This window comes from Culex quinquefasciatus, chromosome 3, assembly GCF_015732765.1.
Source record: "Culex quinquefasciatus strain JHB chromosome 3, VPISU_Cqui_1.0_pri_paternal, whole genome shotgun sequence".
Classification (NCBI taxonomy): Eukaryota; Metazoa; Arthropoda; class Insecta; order Diptera; family Culicidae; genus Culex; species Culex quinquefasciatus.
The window spans coordinates 121,634,628-121,653,248 of record NC_051863.1 but is presented as its reverse complement, the minus strand read 5'-3'; the positions used below and the strand labels follow the sequence as shown (position 1 = coordinate 121,653,248).

The following is an 18,621-nucleotide window of genomic DNA, read 5'->3' as shown; positions in this document are numbered from 1 at the left end:
TGAGACCAAAACGGACAAAATCGGTTCAGCCAATGTCGAGATAATCGAGTGACAATTTTTTGATCAACATCCCACCACACACACAGACATTTGCTCAGAATTTGATTCTGAGTCGATAGGTATACATGAAGATGGGTCTAGGAGGTCTAATTGAGAAGTTCATTTTTCGAGTGATTTTATAGCCTTTCCTCAGATACGTGAGGAAGGCAAAAAACTTTTTTTTTCGTATTTTTATATTTTCTAATTTTAAACATTATATTCGAGTTCTGTGACCTCATCTTAGTCAAATTTGAGTTGTTGATTGCCTTTTAGCATACCAAATACATTTTTCCAGTATTTCAACCCCGTCATCTTGGATTTAAAAATTCTAAATCACTTTACAGCATGTTTGGGGTCATATTGAAGCTTAACATCAAAAGCAAGACAACGAAAAAAAGTGAAGTGATTTTTTTTCGAGTTTTTCGGATAATCGAGTCTGGACTGTACTTATCAATTTACAGAAGCACCTTCAGCTGCTGCATCTTGGTTTTTTATGAATCTCTTGAAATTACTATTTGTTTTTAGCCTAATTTTATTTATGTTCTGATGAAAATAAACATAATTTCTATGATCATTTTGGCATTGAACATTTATATTATGTAATTTTAATTTTTGAACATTTTACCTATTTTTGAACTAGACTAGACTTTAAGACTTTAAGGCTGGTACAAATTTTATTTAAAGCCCCCTTCAAAGTTAGAAAAATCAGGGGCAAAAAAAAAAAAAAATTCCAAAAATTTTATGGAGTACAATCAGCTGAAATCAATTTAAAATGCGTTTCCCTGCGTTTAGAATCGCTTTTATCATTTTTGAGTTGATTTTAAAATCTTTTGATTTTTTGAAAATTTTCGATGTTTAATTTTTTTTCGCCAAAATTTTTGTTTTCGTCAAATATTTTATTGCATTGCAAAATGCATTTTAAAACACTTTTTCCATGCAAATGCTGAAACTCAAAAATCAAACCATCCACATTAACGACCCCCGGGTCTTTTGTGGTCTCTATTGCAAGTTTCTGCTCGAACCTAGGAGTCCGAAGGCTTGAATGGGGAGAGCACCCAAACCTCTTTCTATTCCAAGGAACCTTTCACCCCAGTGTTTGAACTGACGACCTTCGGATTGCGAGTCCAACCGCCGCCAGCGATTCCACCGGAGTAGGCTTGATACACCTGGAATGACTTAACGGCCTAACAACCAAGGCCGGGACCGACACATTTTACTTCCTCATCCGATGGAAGGTTGCAGCAGATGGGAATCAGACCCAGAATCATCCGCTTACAAAGCGGACAGCGTAACCATTCGGCCACGCACTGCCAATAACAATGCTGAAACTATAGCTTGTTATTTTGATATTTATACTTTTTATTGATGAAACTTCGAAAAAACTTTTTTTTTATGTTTTCGTCAAACCACGTGGGTGCTTTTTAGGATGCCTCGTGGCAATTGTCCATACGACCGATTCTTCGGCTCCTTTTCAAAAAAATCCCAAGATTTTTTCAGCGTTTTGGCTGTGGTGGCACAATTAAAGAAGAAACCCCCCAATGTTATTACATATTTGAAAAGATAATTGATTTTCCAACATAGAAATGACATGCATAATGAACAATATTATACCTGTGCTTCTCCTGAAATGAAAATGTAGCGTGACGGGACAACATCGTAAAACTGAAATTTTAAAAGGCACACCAAAAAAAATCGACACTGTTTTGCCAGATTGATTTTTCAAAACTTTTGCTCTTCTACACATTATCACAAATTGAAAAACGAATCTTTTGCTCCTTGAACTAAAAGATTTGGTTGAGATTTGAGTTTTTGCCAGCCATTTCTTTTCGTGACGGGACAACGAAAGGAGCAGATTTATGAAAAAACTCCTCTCCCATTCAATGACTTGCAGACCTTATTTGGTCAATATTTTTGGCATTTCAGATAAGAAAACGCATTTAAAGCACATTGCAATTATTAGATCATAATTAAAATGATTTTTTTCTTATAAAAAATCACATTGAAAATTGAAAAAAGTGACATTTTGGTGTAGCTTCGCTAAGAATCGGATTTTTTTTTGAAAAATGCGACACCATTTTAGTCAAATTTGTATAATTGATTGCTTATCAAACTAAAAAATGCATAATTTCAGTGTTTCAGCATCGCCATTTTGGTCGCCATCTTGGATTAAAAAATTATGAATTACTTTAGAGTTGGTCATACTTGAACTTGACAATAAAAAATAAGACAACGACAAAATTTTTCGACTATCCGCATCCCCGCATCGTGGACAATTACATGAACAAATCTTTACGAAATCAGCCGATTTCGAACATTTTTATTTTTTGTATTTTTTTATTTGACTCAAACTTTGTGGGAGTGTTCCCTATGACCAAAAAAGCTATTTTGTGTCATTGGTTCACCCATACAAGTCTCCATACAATTTTGGCAGCTGTCCATACAAAAATGGTACGTAAATATTTAAACAGCGGTAACTTATGAGTGAATTCTCTGATCAATTTGGAGGAGTCTTGGGTAATGTTGTAGGTATTGTTGAGGACTATTGAGAAAAAAATAGGCACACGGAAAAAATTGAGGATTTTTTAATTAACTTTTTTTTTTCAATAAAACTCAATTTCCCAAAATACGTATTTTTTGATTTTCGAGATTTTTTGATATGTTTTAGGGCCATCGGGCTACCTACGTTGGAGCCAGCCATAACAAAGTTCCGTATAATTTTCGAGATTTTCACGCCGCGGGTGAAGTGTTTCTTCGCGAACATGCCGCCCGGAGATGCCCAAGCGTAGCGCTAGGCATGGCAACTCGAGTGCAGCACCGGGGACCTCGCGGAACCCGTCTCCTGGCCGGATTACTAAAAACAATCCGGCCAATAGTCAAATCAAGCCTTCCACCGCGGCGACAGCGTTGGAAGGAATTGACAAAACAAAGCTGCATCCACACTATCGCAGCCCGTACCAGCTACGTGTGAAAACAGCTAAGGTAGGCCTCCGGCGTCCCCTCCGTCACCCCCGTCCCCACACGCAACGAGTTCGAGCCGCTGAGTGGTGATGATGAGGACAATGAAGACGACTGCAGCACCAGCAGTAGTGACGACGACGACGACGATCCAGCACGCGGGTCGAAGAAAACAACCAACAGCAAAACTGCGGCGAAGGGAAGAAGACCTCCGCCGATATTTGTCGTCGACACATTAGCTGATCGTGTGGACGAGCTACTGGAGGGACAAATTTACTGTTTGAAGATCGGTAAGAGGAATGTACAAGTGATCACGTTGGAAAGGGCTAATTATGATAAAGTGTTGATGGTCCTCAAAACACACAACGTGAAGTACTTTACATTTGACCCGGCTGAAACAGTTCCGACAAAAATAGTTCTGCAAGGCTATATGGATCGGCCAGTGGACCAACTGGCTGGACACCTTGCCGACGCTAAAGTTCACCCCCGGGACATCAAGGTGCTCTCAAGAACAACCACGGTGACGGGTACCCACGTGCTGTACCTTCTCTACTTCGACCGTGGTACCGTCAAGCTTCAGGACCTCCGGCGGATAAAAACGTTGGATGGCTTCTGGGTGACTTGGACTTGGACTCGACGGACGCAGCCCAATGCCACCGTTGCCAGAAATTCGGCCACGGCTCAAGAAACTGCAACCTCCAACCGCGCTGCGTTAAGTGCGGTGAAATGCATTTCACGGAGAAGTGCAAACTTCCCCAGAAAGCAAGGCTGAGTGAAAGCGACGCTCAGCAGCAACGGTCTCGTGTCAAGTGCGCGAACTGCGATGGCAACCATACAGCAAACTTCCGCGGCTGTGCCGCGAGAAAGGCCTACCTCGAGGAGCAGGCTAAGAAGAAAAAGAAGCATCCAGCGACCCGGCCACCTCCGAGATCAAGACCAACTGTTCCTGCAGCTGGACAAGGCGCGGATGACCGGAATATTCCAGCGTTTCCTCCCGGCTGGGGAGGTTCTTACGCAAGCGTGACCGCGGCGAGTGGTGGTACGGTTCCGGAACAAGCAGCGGTGTCCGGAGATGACCTCTTTACCCTGCCAGAGTTTTTCGCTCTCGCGGGGGAAATGTAAACCCGTTTTCGTGCCTGCCGTAACAAGGCAGAACAGTTCATGGCTCTGGGAGAGCTCATGATTAAATTCGTGTACAATGGATAAGCTGCCTCGTGCAGCGTTGTTCTTCGACGTCAAAAGACAAAATCATTCTGTGATCTAGCTTTAAGTTTTTCTCTTACTATCCCGTCTCTTTAGTAATTGTGTAGGTTTTTTTTTTAGAATTTTTTCCTACCTTTGATTAGCCCTTTAGTAATGAACAATTGTGTCAGTAGACAAATTATATCAACATAGCTGAAAGGACCTCCAAAATTCTTTTATGCTTAATAGTTAAACAAATTGTAAATTGATTATCTACTGAATAAAAACTGAATTGAATTGAATTGAATATGTTTTAGGGGAAAAAAAAACCCGCAACTTTCGAGCTATAGAGAAGTATGTTCAAAAAATCTGCAACCACGTAACGAATTTTTGAAAAAAATAGTGTTTTTTAAAAGAAATTTTACATCAAAAAAATATGACCTCATTTTTAAGTAAAATTGAATTTGCAATCGAAAAGTACTTTACAGATTTTTTGATAAAGGGCTCCGTTTTCAAGATATAGCCACCGAAAGTTTTATTTTAACGAAATATTTGCAGTTGTTTGATGTTTAAAAATAGTGATCATTTCTAAAAATATGTTTTTTGAAAATTTCAGAAAATTAGCAATGAAATTGTCTAAGAGACATCGAAAATTAGACCTCTGGTTGCTGAGATACAGCTGCTTAAAGAAAAAGAAACATGACAATTGTAGTTTTCCAAGTCTCACTCAAACAACCCACCATTTTCTAATGTCGATATGTATCTCAGTAACTAATGGTCCGATTTCCAATGCTAAAACATGAAACATTTGTGAAATCTTTTCGAAAACAAAGTCTTGATTCTCCCCCTAAAGTGTCCACGTAGTTTATGGATGGTCCCTAATCAAATCTTCGGATAACCAAATAACATTTTTTTCCATTCATAGCTCTTGTTGCGTGAAAACTAGATTTAAGATTTGTTACGGTGTAGCTAACTGTCCTACCCCGCGAGTAGTGACAGGACTGGCTTGAATTTTTCTTGCCGCATCGCAGCGGAACTAGATCGACGAAGGGAAGGCGAAAAAGAACAAGAACGAACTGACACTCGCGCAACGCGGACGCGTTTGAATTGAATAAAAATTAGTTTGTAAAAATACAGTCCATTGAATTTGATTTTGACCGAAACATTTGGTCACTTCGAACCTGATATCGAACCGCGAGTGAATATCCGGATTGTTACGCCGGGGACGGAATTTCGGTGAAATTGTGGGCGGCGAGACGGATTCATCCGGTGCCGCTTGGAATTCCGCGCGTAGCTCAGATTGTGGACTCCCGCGAGGCCTGTGGCCAATTTGATTGTTGGGAGGGTTGTTGACACGTTGATTGTGGACGCAACGGGAAGTGACGGCCGTTTCAAGGTGATTGATGCCCGCTGAACCTGCGCTGAAGAGCGGTTCTGCGGCAAGGATTTGATCGGCCGAAGAAGTGAGTGAAAGAAGAAGACGTGAGAGTCCACAAACTGAGCGAGAAGTGTGATTCGGCGAAAAGTCGAAAGAAGAAGAAAAAGTGCTTCTGAAAAACTAAACTGAAAGAGAAAGAAAAGTGAAAAAGGGTATGCAACTGAGGTCTGGGGCAAAAAAGTGCTTGTTTTTTACGCCCTGTGGAAAAAGCCCAGGATCACCAGTGCTCCGAGTGACTACGCCGGTTCTGTCGGTGCGTGAACAGCTTGAAGCGCGAAGAGCAGAGAAGACGCGTATCGCGATGGCGGAGACCGTCGCGGCGCTCGCTAGCTGCTGCGAGAAAACCAAGGCGAAGGTGACGCGGATTAAGCGGGCGGTCTTGACCGCTGAGCAGGACCACAAGAAGTTCAGCGTACACGCGTTAAAGCTGTACCTGAAAACGACGGATGCTGCCTACGAAGAATTCAACTCGTTCCAGAACAAGATTTACCTGGCCGACCCCACGAAGAAGGACGAGTTTGAACCGAAGTTCATCGATTTTGAAGAGCTGTACGAGTTCACTCGTATTGCTCTCTGCGAGATGCTGCAAGCTTACGAGGACGACGAAAAGGCATCCCTTGCCGCGGCGGCGCAGGTCGCTGCAGAGAGAGCTATCAAACCGGTCGTGAAATGTCAACACGGCGACAGTTCCTCTAGTGTCCCCGTGTCGTTCCCTCCAACCCTCGTGTTGCAGCAGTCAGCGCTCCCAACCTTCGACGGGCGCTATGAAAACTGGTTCCGGTTCAAGCAGATGTTTTGCGATATCGCCGAGAAGTGCACGGCGGATTCGGCGGCTACGAAGCTTCACTACCTCGACAAGGCGCTGATCGGAAAGGCTCAGGAGCTATTGATCAACAGATAATCCGGGACAATGACTACGCTCAAGCCTGGGTCTCCCTCCAGGAACAATTTGAGAACCTGCCTGCGTTGGTCAACGACACCGTCTCGAGGCTGCTGGGCGTCAAGGCGATGATGAGTGATTCGTATGTCCAGCTGAAAAACCTGCTGGATGACGTCGAGAAGAGTGTGAACTCCTTGGAGTACCACAACCTAAAGATGGACAGACTTTCGGAGGCCATCATCACCAACTTGACCGCTTCGAAGCTTGACATGGCGACACGGAAGATCTGGGAATCCAGTGTTGCGCGTGGTGCTCTCCCCGAGTACAAAAAGATGATGAAGGTATTGCGGAACCAGCAGGCAGTGCTGGAGCGCTGCGAAAGGGCGAAGCCTACCCAGAAGACCAAAGTGACGAACTCGAACCCCCGCACATCGACGCCACCTACGAAGGCCCACACGGCGACTGTTGGAAAGCACGAAAGCTGTGCGATGTGCAACGCTGAACACCTGCTGGAGAAGTGCGAAGCATTTCTGAAGCTGAACGTGAACGCGCGGTACGGCAAGGCGAAGCAATTTGGACTCTGCTTCCGTTGTTTGAAACGGGGCCACCGCACGGCAGACTGCAAGCAGAAGGACAAGTGCTCGGAGTGCTCGCGAGCACACCACACGCTGATGCACCCCGACAGCAAGAAAGAACCCGAGAAGCAACCACCGGAAACTTCGGCTGCCGGAACGAACGCTAGCAGCGCCACTGTTAGCAAGGATGGATCGACCTCGACGAACTGCCCCCTCTACTGCAACACCAACGAAACACCAAAGCAAGTTCTGTTGGCAACCGCGGTTGTCAACGTCGTCGATGCATGTGGAGTACAGCATAAGTGCCGAGCCCTACTGGACTCGGGCGCGATGGCCAACTTCATGTCGCAGAGCTTCGCGGACCTGCTGAACCTGAAGAAGATGCCGGCCAATGTCCCGGTCGTTGGCGTGAACGGAATGGAGACAGTAGTGAAGTTCAAGGTTGAGGCCAAGGTCGAGTCCCGCACCACGGCGTACAACTTCTGCCTCAACTATCTGGTGATGCCGAAGGTGACTGGACCGCTGCCCGTGGACAAGGTCGAAGTGGAGCGGTGGCCGATTCCGAAGGATTTGGCGCTGGCAGACGAAAGATTCTATGAACCCGGCCGAATTGATTTGCTCATCGGAGCAGAAGTGTTCTTCGAGTTGCTGCAGAGCGGCAAAATGATGATGTCTGCGGAACTACCCATTCTGCAGGAGAGCGTCCTAGGATGGCTGGTATCGGGACGTGTAGCTGAAACAGGAACGACGGGCACGGTGCGAGTCTGCCACGCGCTGGCCAAGCAGACACCCGAAGCACAACTGGCTGGTTTGCTGCGGCAATTCTGGTCGGTCGACGAGCAAGAATTTCCTGCAACGACCTCGGAGACGAGCAGTGACTGTGAGAAGCATTTCCTGGAGACTCACAGCCGGAACGAGTCCGGACGCTACGTTGTGCGGTTGCCATTCCGTAGCAACGTGGGCGAGCTGGGACTGTCGAGAGAACAAGCCGAGAAACGATTCTACGCACTGGAACGTCGATTGGACAAGAACGCAAACCTGAAGCAGCAGTACAAGATGTTCATCGACGAGTACATCTCGCTCGGCCACGCCCGAGTGATCGACGACGCCAAGGCGGACGCAAACTATCTACCCCACCACTGCGTACTGAAGCCCGACAGTGCTACCACGAAGCTCAGGGTAGTGTCCGATGCGTCGGCCAAGAGCTCCACCGGTTTGTCGCTGAACGACGTGATGATGACTGGCCCAACAGTGCAGCGCACCCTCTTCGATATTGTGCTGCGATTCCGGTGCCACAAATATGTCTTCACCGCCGATGTGCCAAAAATGTATCGGCAGGTGGAGGTGCACGAAAAAGATCGGAAGTACCAGCAGATTCTCTGGAGAGATGATCACCAGCAGCCATTAAGGACGATAGAGCTTTCAACGGTCACCTACGGCACGGCTGCGGCCCCCTTTTTGGCGACACGAGCGTTGAATCAGTTGGCGCTGGACGAACGGCATGACTTTCCCGAAGCAAGCACATCCGTACTGAACAACTTCTACGTGGATGACGTGCTTGCCGGAGCAGATGACCTATGCCAAGCAAAGCAGCTCCAGCAGGACATGATCGAGATGCTGGCAAGAGGCGGGTTCCAGCTGCACAAGTGGTGCGCCAACCATGCAGCGCTGCTGGAGGAGATTCCGGTTGAAAACCGGGCCAAGACGCTGAACTTCGAGAAGAACGACGAGGGCGAGGTTGTCAAAACGCTCGGCCTACTTTGGGACCCGGTGAGTGACGTGTTTAAGTTCAGCGTGAAGCCGTTCAAGAAATCGACGGAACGTCCGACGAAGCGGCAGATCATGTCCGACATTGCCCGTTTGTTCGATCCGCTCGGGTACCTCGGACCAGCTGTGATGATCGCCAAACTTGTGATGCAGCAGCTCTGGAAGGAGAAGTTCCACTGGGACGACCCAGTACCGGAGGATGTGGCAAAGATGTGGGAGAGATTCCGGTCTGAGCTGTGCGAGATAAGCGAGTTGAAGATTCCACGCGCCGTAGCTGCAGCAGTAGACGTGACGAGCTATGAACTCCACGGCTTCGCAGACGCGTCGATGAAGGGGTACGGCTGCTCTGTGTACTTGCGGAGTCTGAAACGAGACGGTACTGCGGAGATGATGCTGTTGTGTGCGAAGTCGAGGGTCGCACCGTTGAAGGAACTGAACCGCCAACCGAAGGACGACGCTGAGCTGGAAGATTTGACCATTCCCCGACTGGAGCTCTGCGCGTCGAAGCTGATGGTCGAGCAAGTGGTCAAGGTTCTCGACGCCGTTGAACTGGACATCAGCCGCGTTGTGCTCTGGACGGACTCGCAGATTGTTCTGGACTGGTTGAAGCGCTTGAAACCTGACACTTCGGTGTTCGTGCGCAACCGGGTTGCTGCGATTCTGAAACTGAGCAAAAGTTTGAATGGAGGCACATACCAACCGCACTGAACCCAGCTGACTTGATCTCACGCGGTGTGTACCCACTGAAGCTCATCGTGTGCGACCTGTGGTGGCATGGCCCAGAATTCCTGCGGACAACTGTTGCCACTGTCCAGCCGCCGAACCTGGTTGCCGACGAAGCAAACCCTGACGGCGATCAACCTGGAGATCCCGACCCAGAAATCCATGTATTAGCGGCCTCTACCGACACGAACGAGAATCCACCCTTGGCCGTTATCAACGATTGCAGTGACTACAGGAAGCTGCAACGGATCTTTGGGTACGTGACGAGGTTCCTGTACAACTGCCGGCACAAGCCGGCGGAGCGACGCGGATCCTACTTGAAGATTGGCGAGCTGCGGAACGCGCAGTTGCTGATGGTGATGGTGGTACAGCACGCAGTGTATGGAGAGGAAATAAGCTGTATCCGCAAGAACCAGCCGGTGAAGGGCAAGCTCCGGAACCTGAACCCGATGTACGACGAAACAGAACGTGTGCTGCGGGTCGGTGGACGCATCCGTCATTCCGATCTGCCTCGCGACCAGAAGCACCCCATGATTCTTCCGGAAAGGCAACACCTCACCGAACTCCTGATAAACACACTGCACCGGGAGAACTTACACGTTGGTCGCAACGGGTTGCTGGCTGTGATTAGACGTGCCTTCTGGCCAGTCAACGCGAAGCGAACCATCTATCGGGTGCTGAAAAGGTGTGTGCAGTGCTTCAGGGTGAAGCCCAGTGATGTGCCGCAGTTCATGGGAGATCTGCCGAGCAGCCGAGTGACCGAAGCCCTACCTTTCTCCAGAACCGGCGTGGACTACGCCGGACCGCTTCTACTGAAACAGGGGAGAATGAGATCTCCTGTGAAGGCATACATCGCTCTGTTTGTATGCATGACGACGAAGGCTCTGCACCTCGAACTGGTGACGTCGCTCTCGGCTGAGGCCTTTTTGGGCGCACTGCATCGTTTTGTTGGACGACGAGGAAACGTGTCCGTGATGAGGTCGGACCGAGGCACAAACTTCGTCGGAGGAGATCGCCAACTGAAGGAGCTGCACGAGCTGCTGAAGACGCAGCTGTTGGAGCGCAAGATCGCGGACTTCTGCCAGGTCCGCGGAATAGACTGGAAGTTCAACCCCGCCAAGGCCCCGCACCAGGGTGGCCTCTGGGAAGCAGGAGTGAAAAGTGTGAAGCACCATCTGAACCGCACGTTGAAGGAGGCTTACTTGACGTACGAGGAGATGAACACACTGTTGGTGCAAATTGAGGCGATTTTGAACTCGCGCCCTTTGTGCCAGCAATCCGACGATCCCTGCGACTACCAAGCGTTGAGCCCGGCACATTTCCTCATTGGCCGAGAGCTCACCGCGGTGGCTGAGCCGCTCTACGGAGGAGTACGAGAAAACACGCTGACCAGGTACCAAATAGTGCAGAAGAGGAAGCAAGATTTTTGGCGTCGCTGGTCCCGCGACTACGTGACGGAGTTGCAGAAGCGAGGAAAGTGGGACAAGGCGCCGGCGATGATCAGGATCGGGATGCTAGTTATGCTGAAGGAGGACAACACGCCGCCACAGACCTGGCGGCTTGGTAGAATCGTCGATACTCATCCGGGAGGCGACGGCGTGGTCCGCGTTGTGACGGTCCGTACAAGCAACGGTGCCACGTTCAGTCGGCCGACTACGCAGATCGCAATTCTGCCGATCCAGGACAACGAGGAGGAGAAGGATTGAGCCCAGCTCAACGGGGGGAGAATGTTGCGTGAAAACTAGATTTAAGATTTGTTACGGTGTAGCTAACTGTCCTACCCCGCGAGTAGTGACAGGACTGGCTTGAATTTTTCTTGCCGCATCGCAGCGGAACTAGATCGACGAAGGGAAGGCGAAAAAGAACAAGAACGAACTGACACTCGCGCAACGCGGACGCGTTTGAATTGAATAAAAATTAGTTTGTAAAAATACAGTCCATTGAATTTGATTTTGACCGAATCAGCTCTCTAAAAAATATTTTGAATTTTTGGGTTGTTTTCGACTGGTACACTTGTTGTGAGTTGTTTGTGGCTTGATCTGTTTTATTAACTGAGAAAGCCACGAACAACTCGCATATTTTGAATTTGGAGGAATTAAAGCGCATGGAAAATCCAACGATTTCTGAAAAATAGGGATTTGGATTTTGGATTGAAAACGATTTTTTTGATCCTGTGAAGATCAAAAGATAGATTAATTTGAATCACCCTAAAACAATGGCCTCACACGCACCTCGCTTTTCAATTTAATCACTTTACGATTATTGCCCAGTTCAGCTCGTGTCTGGTAAGAAAGTGGGTTACAGCACTCGACATGAACCTCCCTTCACCCGTGCCCTTCCCATCGTTGTAAGGGAGGGTTCATCTCAAGAAAGAAATCTATTCCAGACACACCACATCCGGATTCCATCGGGATATCGTGTTACTCTTTGAATGAGAGTAAATAAAATGTAACATTGGCTGTGATGGTTAGAGGTTGGAGCTTTCTTTTGAATACATCTGATTGTATCTGATGTGACTGTCTTTTATTTTCTTGGCCATAAAGTTTCATTGAAATTATCTATGTATTGATTGTTAGGATTTTTTCCTTACTGAGCAGTTCTCTACGGAATCGGTCTTTTTTCTTTAATTTTAATTTTTGTATTTTTTAATCCGGCTGAAACTTTTTTGGTGCCTTCGGTATGCCCAAAGAAGCCATTTTGCATCATTAGTTTGTCCATATAATTTTCCATACAAATTTGGCAGCTGTTCATACAAAAATGATATGTGAAAATTCAAAAATCTGTATCTTTTGAAGTAATTTTTTGATCGAGTTGGTGTCTTCAACAAAGTTGTAGGTATGGATATGAACTACACTGAAAAAAAATGCTACACGGTAAAAAAAATTTGGTGTTTTTTTATTTAACTCTTTATCACTAAAACTTGATTTGCAAAAAAACACTATTTTTATTTTTTTTTTTTGATATGTTTTAGAGGACATAAAATGCCAACTTTTCAGAAATTTCCAGAATGGGCAAAAAATCTTTTTGACCGAGTTATGATTTTTTGAATCAATACTGATTTTTTCAAAAAAATCGAAATATCGGTCGCAAAAAATTGTCAACTTCATTTTTCGATGTAAAATCGAATTTGCAATCAAAAAGTACTTTAGTGAATTTTTGTTAAAGTGCAAAAATGAAAAACTGCGACTATTTTCAAAAAAGTTACCTAAAAATGGCTATAACTTGAAAACAGTACACTTTATCAAAAATTCACTAAAGTACTTTTTGATTGCAAATTCGATTTTACATCGAAAAATGAAGTTGAAAAATTTTTGCGACCGATATTTCGATTTTTTGAAAAAATCAGTAAAAATTCAAAAAACCATAACTCGGTCAAAGATTTTTTGCCCATTCTGGAAATTTCTGAAAAGTTGGCATTTTATGTCCTCTAAAACATATCAAAAAATAAAAAAAAATAAAAATAGTGTTTTTTTGCAAATCAAGTTTTAGTGACAAAAAGTTAAATAAAAAATCACCAAATTTTTTTTTACCGTGTAGCATTTTTTTTCACTGTAGTCCATATCCATACCTACAACTTTGTCCAAGACACCAACTCGATCAAAAAATTCCTTCAAAAGATACAGATTTTTGAATTTTCACATATCATTTTTGTATGAACAGCTGCCAAATTTGTATGGAAAATTATATGGACAAACTAATGATGCAAAATGGCTTCTTTGGGCATACCGAAGGCACCAAAAAAGTTTCGGCCGGATTAAAAAATACAAAAAAAATCGAATGACCGAAAACTCAGAGAATTGCTCTACTTTATTTATCTTTATTTTCATATGTTTTTGCATTTTTGAAGATTTGTAATAAATCTGTTACTATCTTTAAAGCTATGACATTGAAGCTTTAAAATCCTCTCCTCACTTCACACACATAGATTTACTAACTCGAAACTTTATCCTCGACCTTTGCTCGTAATCCACAAACCTGCTCTTTATCCCCGGAAGTATTTTCGATCCTTTTTTGGAGCATATATACGTTTTTGGTATCTCCGTTTGAACGCAACATATATAATGATGGTGTCACATGCAGCGAAAAAGACACATTAATTTCGTCGTAAATTTAGAAAGAGTACGCGGTGGCATACACGCGGTGATTTTTTGGGGTAAGCCATGGCGAACGTCATACGAGCCTCGAGGCTCAACGCATTACTCTGTGCTCAAGCCCAACCAACCAGGCCAGTCTCCGCATAACGATGTTTAGGGTTATGGATAACATGATATATTTTTGAAACTTTGTTCTAAGGGGTTATTTTGGTTCCTGATCACGAATTCGAGGTCCATTTTTCGATATTTTGTGACGGTGGGGCGGTACGACCCCTTTCATTTTCTGGTTTTTTACTAAGACACGTTTTTCAGTGATTTGTAGCTCGCAACCGTGAAGAGAAAGAAATTTGGTGGCAAAGGGACTTTTGTGTAAAATAAGACGCCCGATTTGATGGCGTACTCAAAATTCCGAAAAAACGTATTTTTCATCAAAAAAAGTTATAAAATAGTTTTAAAATCGCTGCTATTTCCCGTTACACAACTGTCAAAAATCGTGAGACATGTCATTTTATGGGAAATTCAATGAACTTTGCGAATCTGAAATAACCCAAAAGGGTCATGTTTTCATGTAGAACAAAATTTGTCATTTTTAAATTACGTATTTTTCTAACTTTGCAGGGTTACATTTTAGAGTGTAACAATGTTGTACAATGTTGTAGAGCAGACAAAAACAGAAATTTTGATATATAGACATAAGGGGTTTGTATGTATTCTTCACGAGTTATCAGAATTTTACAAAAAAGTTTTTTGAAAAAGTTATAATTTTGACCATTTTTGACCATTTTATCGAATTTTTAACCCCTAGAACTGAATCGTGTGCTTTTGAAAGTATTTTTTTCGGAAAGCTCAGCTTGGGGAAATATTCCCATTTTAAGCCTAATAAGCGGTCGTGTTTGAATGGTGCTGGGTAATCTGGATTGTTCCTTTAAATTCACTTAAACCAAGTACACCAACGAGTAGAGCAACTTTTTGTGAACATTTCTGTTTATTTTCACTTTTATTAAAAGTTATGCTATTCCTTTTACAAGCATTTAAAAAAAATATTTCAAAAATACATTCTAATCAGTCGAGTGCATTGGGCCCGCTAATTTTTCTATTTTCAGCTTTGTTCTTTTTTTCTTCCAGCGCTCTTTTAGGTCTGCTTAGTGCTGCCAAAATTGATGAAATTTTAAGCGAACACTCTCGAAAAGTAACATTTATAGCGAAAGTTTCCTGGCAGCACTTGCTCACTCCAACAGGCGCTGCACCAGCATGTTGGTGGTGTTGGTAGCCACCCTTTGTTCTTTATTTGCCTTCGCTCCTCGCTCGGTTTTCTTCAGCCTTCGATTGGAATATGTATTCAAAATTGAAACGTCAAACGACTTGGCGCGTTTGTTTTTTGATGGTGCTTGCCAATTATTTACATATTTCGGGATTATTTTTCAAGTGAGTGACTAACTAATGGGCAAAAGAACATGTTGCCGGTAGTTGGTTGCAATTTTATATCTTAAGCGCTTTGAAATCGTTAGCGCAAGTGAAAAGATATTGATGGCGGCTTTCGTTAAGCAGTTAACCTCTCATCTTGCGTGTGGATGTGTGTGCCACCAAAATGATGAGAAATGGTCTCGTAAAATAGAAATTATGCTCAAAAGTGCATTAAATTTGATATTTTTTGCCAGTACATGGCATAAATTTGCGTGCTTACTTGAGGCGGTGCTGTTGCTGGTAAGTTTATAGCCTAAATAGTATTTTTGGAGCTTTAATCGAGCACGAATGATAGGTGTTGGATTAGAAAGGGTATATTTCCCCTAATTTTGTATAAGAATGACCCCTTAGACGATTGTTGTGACTCGTGCATTGTGAGAATCAGAATTTTTTGCCCAAAAAAAAAAAAAAATTTTTGTGGTGAGAGAGTGTATCCGGTTTGTTTTTTTTTTAATTTTCGAAAAATCCCCACATACAAGCAGTGCACCTGCCATTTCGACGTTTACGGTAGTCTAACTTGGACATGCGTCAAACGCGTTCTGACCTGAAATCCCTTTGGCCAGTTGTCGCACTTACATCAATTTTCAGAGAGTGACAAGATAGCACGACAAGATCTTCTTTCATATGAAAAGTGACAAAAATCCGCGGAGCTCTTTTGGTATTTATTGAATATCTCAGGACTGAAATCGAATTTTGGGGATCTGTGAAGGTCAAAATGTGAGGCATTGTGAGCTGCACAAAATGGCGTTCTAAACTCAATTTGGCCCAAAATGCACGTACGACAAGTTAGCACGACGGCAACGATATGGAATGCATGGACGAATTTTCATCCGAGTCAATAAAAATAAAATAAAAAATTTCGAAAAATGGCAAACTTCTTGAGACTACTTTTATATTTGTATTAGCTCAAATGTATTATTTAACACTGGAACGCCCAACGCATGTCCAACTTACACGGACGCCCAAGCCTCCCAAAAAAGGTGGAACGGTAACTTCAACTCGCTGGTGCTCGGGCATTACTCAACCAATCGGGACGATTCTTGTTTCCAGTGATTTGAATGTCTAGATAATCCTAAAATTTTGCAGAACTTGATTTGAACAAATCTGTAATTTCTGCGACCAAAAACATCGTTCCACCTTTTTCAAAACGATTGCCTCCGCGGAATTTTCGGCGATTTTTTTTACACGCGAAAAAACAAAAGTTGGAACGATGTTTTTGATCGCAAAAAATGCAGATTTGATCAAATTAAGATCTGCAAAATTCTAGAATCATCTAGACATCCTAACAAATCACTGGAAAGAAGAATCATCTTGATTGGTTGAGTTATGCCCGAGAACCAGCGAGTTTTTTTTTTTTTGAAATTAAATATGTCTTTATTGAACTCTTTTATAATAATTACATTTCATTTACATTCTAAGTGGTATGGCTAAATGCTCTTCATCTTTGTTGTATTTTTCGTTTTATTATTAACTGTTCACATTCATTCATTTGTTTCAAATTGTTTTACATTTTTGCATTTAATCGAATACATTTGGGTAAAAAAAAAGAAAAAAATCACTTTAACAACTAATTCTAACTTAAAACTAAAATAAAAATTCTTTGAATTATTCAAAATCATTAGAACGAGTAAACTACGAACTGTATTTTAAGATGAATGCTCCTAGGGTTCTTACTTGTTCCTGGCGAGTTTTGCACCCACGCAGCGTTGTTGTCATCTCGATGAAAATGTTCAGAAGTTCTTGTGGTGAAAACAGGTCACTGCTGCCTTCATCCGTTGATGCTGGTTGGTTTTCCCTCGGTTGCTGACTGAAGCCAGGAGGTATTGTATTCTCTGCAACTTTTTGCCGCTGATTCAACGGCAATGGCTGCAGATTTGGAACCACTCGAACAGATCCCGCCCCAGGTGACGCCAAAGCAGGAAAATCCACGTCCGTGAAAGTTGGTGGTGTTTTGCGACGATTTGGTTGGTGCCTCGTCGTCGCTTGCTGCCGAATTTTTACAAACTCAGCTCGTTTTGGGCAGCTTCTATTCTTGGTAGAATGATCGCCGCCGCAATTGAAGCATTTCGCTTCGATGTTCTCGTTGATTGTGTTGCAAGCTTGAGTTTTGTGCTCACCTCCGCAGGTTGCACAACGACTCTTGATGAAACAGTTCCTTCCACCATGTCCAAACTGCAAACAGTTCGAACACTGTGTCACGTCACGGTGCACTGGACGATAACGTTCCCAAGTCACGATGATGTTGAAAATTGCCCGAACTGCCTTCAGCTCAGACGGCGTTGTCGATCCTTTCCCGAGATGAACCAGGTACAGTTGATCACGATACTTGATGTCCTTGTTGTGTCTCGTCATCTTGAAGACTTCGATCACGTTCAACTTAAGAGTTTTGAGCTCTTCTTTCAGCACACTCACATCCATGTCGTACAGACCTCGGAGGACCTGTTTCATGGGGCGTTTACCTGGATCGTCATGGCTGTAGTATTCAATCTTTGTGTTGTTCAGGAAATCCCGAACGTAGTTGTAATCCTTTCTAGTAGGTAGCAGAATTTTGAGTCCATCAGCACACAAGCGAATGGAAGCTCGTAAAGCACCAGATTTGATAAACCCGGTCAGCCACTTTCGCACCGAATCCGATGACGATGTTTTCACAAAAATGGGTGGCAACTTTTCCCGTCGTTCAAATTCTTTCTTCTCGCTCACGTCCACAGGGAGGGTAGCGAACTGATTTCCAGACAATTTTTGAGCGTCCTTGCTCAAACTGCCTGGCTTTGCAGGTAGCGCTTCGGCATTCTTTAGCTTCTTCAAATCTACCGATCCTGCTGGTGAGGACCGCCTCTTTTTCTTGCCGTGAGGCATTTTTTGCACTTTTTAGCACTTTTCAGGAGCTAATATCGAGGAGTACCTCACTGTTTGGTGGTCCACAAGGGAATCAGAACCAGCGAGTTGAATTTACCGTTCCACCTCTTTTGGAGCCTTGGGCGTTGAAATGTTAAAAAAATATTTCCAAAATCGGCTCAAAACAAATTCATTCAATATTCTGAGGTTCATTTTAAGTCAATTTATTGAAACATGCACTACCGTAAACTGGGGTCAATGGGTACACATGGGGCGAATTGGGACAGCAGTTTTAACCATGTTGGAGCACAATATTTTGATTCTTCTAGTTGGTTTCGGTTAGAACAGACTCAGACCAACAAAATGTGTACATCCATTTCCAAATTTAAAAGCTTTAAGTGCTCTAAAAACTGCTGTCCCTATTCAGACTGTAGTCCCGATTCGCCCCAGATTACGGTACTATAATTTTCGATGAGTTTTTAGCTAACTTTCAGTTAAAATTTGTATGGAGCTGACAAACTTTGCTGAATTTTCAGTAAATTTTCATTTACTGAAAAATTTGGTAGTGCAGACTAAATAAATCATGTGAGTTTGATGTCTAGGATTAAATTTGTATAAAATAGCATCTGATTCGGTGGCATGGGTAACAATGGCATTGAGCAACAAGTC

At 43.9% G+C, this 18,621-nt stretch overlaps 2 protein-coding genes across 2 annotated transcripts; both read left to right on the top strand.

The window, feature by feature from the left end:
- Positions 1-6,625: 6,625 nt before the first annotated feature.
- LOC119769227 lies at positions 6,626-9,544 on the top strand. The gene has a single exon (XM_038261153.1). It carries the CDS (start codon positions 6,626-6,628, stop codon positions 9,542-9,544), a length of 2,919 nt encoding a protein of 972 aa, XP_038117081.1.
- Positions 9,545-9,610: 66 nt separating this feature from the next.
- LOC119769226 lies at positions 9,611-11,265 on the top strand. Its single transcript, XM_038261152.1, has 2 exons — positions 9,611-9,723; positions 9,786-11,265. Exons 1-2 carry the CDS (start codon positions 9,611-9,613, stop codon positions 11,263-11,265), a joined length of 1,593 nt encoding a protein of 530 aa, XP_038117080.1.
- Positions 11,266-18,621: the final 7,356 nt, after the last annotated feature.

What these genes read in the sequence shown, in the direction of transcription:
- LOC119769227 (XM_038261153.1), top strand. Translation starts at nt 6,626, where the DNA reads ATGAGTGATTCGTATGTCCAGCTGAAAAACCTGCTGGATGACGTCGAG.
- LOC119769226 (XM_038261152.1), top strand. Translation starts at nt 9,611, where the DNA reads ATGGCCCAGAATTCCTGCGGACAACTGTTGCCACTGTCCAGCCGCCGA. An exon ending in ATCCCGACCCAGAAATCCAT is followed by an intron (nt 9,724 to 9,785) that starts GTATTAGCGGCC and finishes CAACGATTGCAG; the next exon opens with TGACTACAGGAAGCTGCAAC.